Below are 7,335 nucleotides of genomic sequence, written 5' to 3'. Positions count from 1 at the left end.
AAGAAGGAAATAAGGAGCCAGGAAATGCAAGAGGATCTATTCTGTTTCTTTTGTTCGGTGCTTTTTTCTGTCATGTTGTAATATTTCATGAACGTGACAGCGACAAACACAGTGGCTCCTGATTTCCTTGCACCTGACTCTCTCTGAGGTGATGTTTGCACACTTGAAGTCATGTTTCAGATGTGGAGGAAAACAGACTCAGCAGACACTGAACACTAAATGAAGAGGTTCTGGTTCTAGTAGTGAGAAGGTGGTACATGATATATAAAGACACAGGTTTTATGTGTTTTGGACCTTTGGGTGATGATGGAGGGGTTCATGTAGAACAAAGCAGTCTGAAAAATGGAGCCAAGCCTTAAGTGCTGCCTACCTGATCCAGACTTGTAGGTCCTTTCTGGTTTTTGTTTGTTTGTTTGTTTAGTATCTCCTGTTATGGGCTTTTATTTTGTGTTTTATACTATTTTGTGGACACTTCCTGCTCCCAGTGAAAGGTGTCAGTAAATGTGGGAGCTGTGACATCACACAATTGTGATAAAGTATTGTGTGATAACATCTATCTCTCTCACACACACACACACAAACACACACATTTACACATAAAAACACGCTGCTCTCTCTCTCATCATTCTTCTTCACCCTCCTTACCCCCCACCCCCACCCACCCACCCTTCAGCAATAGGGGGAGGAGCCAGCAGGGTAAGGATGCTGTCAGGTTGCCGTGGTTTCAGCCTCTCGTTTCTTGTGGCGACCATCGTCAGGGATGTGTGTGTGTGAGGGTGAAGGGTGTGTGAGTGTGACTGTGTGTGTGTGTGTGTGTGTGTGTGCATTTGAGTGGTGGTTATTACAACTGTAAGGATATATGAATGAAGAAAGGCGAAGAGGAAGGAAAGGAAGGACGGAGGAGGAAAGCGGCATTGAAGGGTGGATCTGGATTAACGTCGCTGCAGACAAAAAAATCTGTCATTTCCTCTGAGCTGCAGAGATCTGAGAGGACAACAGAAGCCTCATCACTCCATCTTTGTTCCTGCAGAGGGAGGACTGAAGGAGGGAAGGAAGGAGTCGAGGACCAAAAGGGGGAAAGAAAGGAGGACTGAAACAAGGAAAAAATAATAGGAAGCAGGGAAGGAAATAGGATCGAATCAGGGAAGGAGGGAGAGTGGGAGGAAGAGGGAGTCTGAGTCCTTGCTGGTCATCAGGTAAGGCTCCTCATTCAGCTTCAGTGTCGTCTTCCTTCATCTCTTTGGTGTTTCTGCTTGTCTCCGAGCTGCTGCTGTTCCCACTGACAGTGTTCAAAATATCCAGTTTCTTCACATCCTTCTCGCCTTTCAGTGAAACCTGAAACGGCAGCATTTCACTTCAATATGGCTGCCATGTTAGAGTAAGGGAAAACTTCATTTGATTTGCTTTTATTTTGAAGGGGATGTCTGTCAGTCATGAGTAAACAGTGTAAAAACAAAGGTGAACACAGCTAAGAAGACAAGGTCAAAGTTCAGATTGGAAGTGATTCTGTGTAAAACGTGTGTGTGTGTGTGTGTGTGTGTGTGTGTGTGTGTGTGTGTGTGTGTGTGTGTGTGTGTGTGTGTGTGTGTGTGAAGGTTCATGCCTAAGTCAAAGAGATACAGTCAAAGACATACTTATCACATTCTTGCCCCTGTTTTCTCCCACTATCAGAGAGTTGCTCATTAAGCAGTTATTCTTGCTGTGGATACATCACTGTGCTTCACCAGTGATGGACTACTGACCTGTCCAGGTGTACCCCACCTATACTGAAATAGGCACCACCCCACGTTCCAAAGTAGGCTAAGGAGTTAGGATAATGCGTGGATGGATGGATACATATATGTTAATGGATGGACAGATGGACAGATGGATGGATGGATGGATGGATGGATGGGTGCTTTAGACAGAATTAGTGGATAGAGGCTATAAAATAAAAAACTGGAATAAACTCAACCTTCAGGGTGGTGTTCCCACAGAAATCAATAGGTGGAGCAGCACCGTTATCAACTAAAACCACTCAGTGCTGAACAGTGTCTGTTGTACTGTAGGTAACATGACTTCACTACCATCTGACAGCAGGAAAGTTCCTGTTTTGAGCTTCCTGCTGTGAGGAACCTGGTATTCCTGTTTCCTCCAACAAACACATGCTGGTTACGTTAACCTGTGAGCCAGAAGGAGTGTGTGGTGGGTCAGAATCTGTAATGAAGCTGTATGCGTTAATGTGGGTGGTGGTGTAAAGGACTGAGTAGTCAGTAAACCTCTCAGGAGGCTGCTACAACTCAGAGTGTGAAGCAGCTCCACCTTGACAGATCCTAAAGGGGAGACCCTGAGTAGCAAATCTGAATCTTTCCCCTCATCCTCTCCTCGTGTCTCCTCTCTCGCCCGCTTACAGGATGCATTACATCATTCTCCTGTGAGAGATGCTGCTGTTGCTAGGTTACTGCCAGCTGACTCCCTGTTCCATTTTTAGATGGATGCTGAGAAACAGAGAGGTGGGGGAGGGGATCAATATGGTGAGATGAATTCAAAGCAGTACTTTATTTAAAAGTCAGAGAAAACAAACATGAAGCCTTCATGATGAAGATGAATAAAAGTGAGCCACGTTCCTCATATTCAGATGATTACTTTAATAAATTCATACAATACAATACAATACAACTTTATTTATATAGCACATTTAAAAACCAACGGTATACCAAAGTGCTTCACAATAAAACAGCAGGTTAAAACATGAATAATATTGTCACGGCTGGGGACCTAAGGACACCGGAAGACACACGGAAATGACACGGAGAAAGCAGGGCAGAGAAACGCTGATTAACACTGAGTTACACAGAGTAATGCAGACGACGCAACGAGGAACACAGGCAGAGACACAAACCTTCAAAGTAAAACAGGAAACACACAGACTGTTTTACAACACAAACTCTGGGACACGAACAGAGCACAGAGGAAAGACACAGGTAGGGCTGATAAACACTGAAGCACTAAACACAAGAACCAAACCTAAGAACTAATACAAAATCAGAATTAACACAAAACACAAGGTGATACCAAAAGGAAACACAAAACGCTGGGTCAAATTGACCCAGGATCATGACAAAGATAAGACCATTAACAAAGTACTGAATATGCTAACAGGTCAATGGCACTAATTACACAAGAATAAAAGTGAATATCAAATCAAACTTGCTAAAAACAGACAGGTTTTAAGTAGAAGAACATAATTATTACATTTCAAAGATGATATAAAACCTTCTTGGCTGGTTGAAATGAAATGAAGCAGAGACAAGAACACGTGTTTGTCGACAGTGAACTCTCACTCTGTAATTGAAAATAAAAAACACTGATCTCTGATCTGAACGATTAGAGCTAAAAGTCACTGCTAATGATGTTGCTGCTGTTCAGATCCAGATAGCTTTATTAATCCCAGTGTGTTGCAGCTTACCCACACAACCTACTCGCATGGTCAACGTCACACAACCTATAATCATTAATCGCAAATACTGTTGCATGTCAAGGCAGAGATCAACAAGCAATAAGTTCAAGGAAAAATGTATACATTAATAAAATCGCAAAAAACGATTCTTCGTTACGAATAAACAGCTGTTTATTTTATTGTTTGTGCACGACACCTCACAGAGGACTACATCATCAGCATTCCCCGGTGTCAGGACATTCACAGGTGGGAATCCAAAGACCTAGCTGTGCAGAAGAGAGATGACTAAAACAGAAATCAGTCACAATAATCCAGAAATGTGTTGTTTTTTTGTGGGCAGGCTAACATCACCTGAACTGTCTTGCTTCTGCTCTGAGGCTTCCTGGTTGAACTGAACAAGATGTGAGCAGATGTTACACGAGCCAGCGTGGGTGCTTTCCAGCTTTTAACCAGTCTTAAGGTGGAATTCTTGAGTTATACTAAGAATCTTTGGCTTACACTCAGAATGATGACTGACCTTTGATCTAACCGGTGACCCTGCACCATTCAAACATGATCTGCACTGCCAACAGGAACAAACACACTGAACTGATTTTCTCTGCTCTTCCTCTCAGGTCATTAGGGAGTCATGACATCACAGGAGGAGGGATCTTCATTTAGGAGGTTTTTCCAATACGTGGAGGACAGTGGACTTCGAATATACGATGGTCTGGTGATCCAAAACGCCTCCGACATTGCTAGAGAGAGCGACCGCATTCGCAACCAGACCAATTGGACCTACCTGCATGAAAAACACCAGAAAAAAAGACGGCAGGAAGAAAGCATCAAGAGGTAGAAAGCATCAAACCTTAAAACGAGACCATGTTGTTTCCTGTAAACTCATCTAAACCGCAATAGAAAACTCTCCAGATCTTTTCTTAAGCACACAGACCTCATATGGGCTTAGATATGGTATACTTCTGGTAAACTGGATGTCTGTGTAGGTTCTCAGTCATCCAGGTGATGCTAATCTAAGGAGCTTGAAACCAACTGGACTTCTTTAAGTTTCATAAAGATGTAGGACTGAGTAATCAGGACCCTTCAAGACTGGGCAGAAAACGTTTCCTTTAAGGCAGAAGGGAAAGAAAAGGAACACAGTGTAAAGGAAGCCCTTGAAACATATCGTTTGATGAGCCTCCATCAAATCATTAAAGAAGGTCAGACACCAACGAGGGAGAATCAGAAAGACAAACAGATCATCATCATCGTCCCTCGTGTAGCGGGTTTATCAGAAAAACTCAGGAGAGTCTTCCCCACCACGACGTCCTAGTGTCCTTCAGACCCAACCACACACTCAGATACAAACTAAACAACGTAGTGTCGCTGTGCAGCAAGGAGAGCTCAGACCTCTACACTGGAGACACCAAACAGCCCCTTCATAAATGCACAACATAGAAGAGCCACCTCGACAGACCAAGACTCAGCTGTTCATCTGCATCTAAAGGTCAAAGGTCACTCTTTGAGAATGCCAGTGTGCACATGTTGGACAGAGAAGACAGATGGTTTGAACGAAGCATCTATGTCCACTGTGAAAGACCATCTTTGAACAGAGGGTTGGGCTTACCACACCAGCTGTCTGCCATCTACAATGCAGTTTTCATATCCCTTCCAAGGTGCATCAAACCCCACTTACATCTTGTGTCAGGTGATCTCAGTGGGTCATAACAGGATGAGGCAGGTCATTTCAATTTGTCACGAGATAGGGTGTCACAGTGGTTTCACCCAAAACCTCTGGTGATAATGACCCACACTGTTCACACGTTGGCTCATGTGATGAGGCAAATGATCAACAGTGGGTTAAAGGACAATCCCCACTATGGATTAAATACCTGGGCCTCTCCGCATTTGGTTTTAAACTTGAAGAAGCTTCTGGGATGAGAGGTGAAACATCTCATCTACATCACAAAATGTAAAGAATTCCAGTCACTTTTCAAGCTCCTTACAATGGTAAACTGGATAATAAATGATATAGAAAGAACTTTTATTTTTCCACAATAAGAAACATACATCTGCAAAAATCATCTGATATATATATATATATATACACACACACACACACACATACATATATATATATATACATATATATATATGTATGTGTGTGTGTGTGTGTGTGTGTGTGTGTGTGTGTGTGTGTGTGTGTGTATAGATATATATAGATAGATATTTAGGACATTTTTTTAGTATTTTAAATGTAAATAAGAGTTAAACACATCACCACTTCAGAAACATTACGAGTGTCTTGTATTTGTTTTACAAGCTGTTGTGTTATCGGACAGTCACACTAACATGATCTCCCTTTGGTGCAACCAGGATTGGTGAGGATGTTGCCGCGGCCTCGGATGAGGCGTACTCTGGGAAACACTTCAGGATGGGTTTCATGACGATGCCAGCTCCACAGGACCGATTGCCCCCAGCCAGCCAGGGCTTCACCGTCAGATCCCAGTCCCTCCACTCAGTGGGCGGAGGAGAAGATGACTCCAGCAGCAGCCGCAAACAACCCCCACCCAAACCTAAGAGAGATCCCAACACCAAATTGAGCAGCAGCTCCGAAACTGTGGATGGGGGTGGAGTTACAAGAAGAGACCACCAAGACACCAAAGAGAAGCTAGAACAGGCTGAAGGTGAGTCATTAAAACCACGTGTCTCACATGGTGGAGATCTGGGCACCAAATTAGATCTGCATGTTCAGGACTGATGTTCAGGTGATGGCCACAGCAAGGTCTCATTGTTCATGACCTCCTATTGTGTAGCGTTGTTGAGGATGCTGCCGTGGCCTCAGATGGACATTATTCATAAGGAGAGGTTCAATGTTTCACTTCATCTGACTTTATTATTAAAGAAGTGTGTAAAGCCTTTTCTTAGACCTTTAAATGAAGACACTGTAGGGATCAGAATCGAGAACCAGTTCTCTAGAAGAACCGGTTCCTAGTAGTTGAATTCTTTGGAATTGTTCGGCTGCTTGTCTCTTGATCCCACCGATCAATTCTTGCACTTGCGCTATAATCAGGTGATTTCAGTTGTAGGAGGAGGAAAATAATAGGGCAGTTTACAGCGTGCATATGAACAGAACTTTGATTTTTATTGCACAAACGGACATGAACGTGATGGTAAAGTGCAAACTGCATCCAGGACAGAAACAGCTACACTGTGTTGCTAACACAACCTCAGCTCTTTGCAAACACCTGCACAGACAAGATGCTAATGTTGTCTGTCACTGTGGCTCCATGGTAAAGTTCACCAAGGAGCCAGAGTGACGCTGAGTGAATGCAGATCTCAGAAGAACACCGCGGTCGAGTGAGCCATTATTTTGGGGCTGCGGTGAAGCCAGCTGCCACTGAACTTCAACAGGTAACAAACGGATGAGCAGTCAGGCTGCAGCCTTCATTTCTACCTGTTATTTGTTTTGTTTTTTAATATAGTTATATTGCGCCAAATCCCAACAACAGTTGCCTCAATGTGCTTTATATTGTAAGGTAAAGACAATAATAGTAATAATAGACAATAAGGGTTTTTATCTTTGTTTTGTGCTGTCAGCTTTGTGTTCTTACCTAAATACTAAGAGAAAGATCATATGTGTGTCCTCTTTAGTTTAGAGATCTCTGTTGGTGTGTAGCTGTAGCTATAGGTTAATATTGCTAAATGGTGATCATGAGACTCCAAAAGTTGATTCTGTTCATCTGGACGTAGCGTTTTGTGGGAGAAATGTTTCATCACTCATCCAGGTGACTTCTTCAGTCTCAGCTGACTGCAGGTTTCAATCTTATAAACAGGACATTTGCATAATGACTGAAACCAGCCCACTGAAGGAACAATGGGCTGTGAGGTCAGTTCCTTAATCTTAATTATGCAAATTC

General features: G+C 43.0%; 1 protein-coding gene across 2 annotated transcripts in view; it reads left to right on the top strand.

Annotated features, from left to right (window-relative positions):
• Positions 1-729: 729 nt before the first annotated feature.
• nyap2a (neuronal tyrosine-phosphorylated phosphoinositide-3-kinase adaptor 2a) overlaps positions 730-7,335 on the top strand; it is a 47,101-nt gene continuing 40,495 nt past the window's right edge. Inside the window, exons 1-4 of one of the 2 annotated variants that reach the window (XM_063493255.1) lie at positions 730-1,196; positions 3,780-3,899; positions 4,054-4,270; positions 5,792-6,102. In XM_063493255.1, the coding sequence (XP_063349325.1) occupies positions 4,068-4,270; positions 5,792-6,102 (514 nt within the window). In that variant the 5' untranslated portion in view covers positions 730-1,196; positions 3,780-3,899; positions 4,054-4,067. Of the gene's footprint in view, positions 1,197-3,643; positions 3,686-3,779; positions 3,900-4,053; positions 4,271-5,791; positions 6,103-7,335 lie in introns of those variants that run through there. The other variant, XM_063493256.1, reaches the window with a different exon arrangement.

Source organism: Pelmatolapia mariae, linkage group LG14, assembly GCF_036321145.2.
Source record: "Pelmatolapia mariae isolate MD_Pm_ZW linkage group LG14, Pm_UMD_F_2, whole genome shotgun sequence".
NCBI lineage: Eukaryota > Metazoa > Chordata > Actinopteri > Cichliformes > Cichlidae > Pelmatolapia > Pelmatolapia mariae.
The sequence above is the reverse complement of the archived record's forward strand: the minus strand, read 5'-3'. Positions and strand labels throughout refer to the sequence as shown.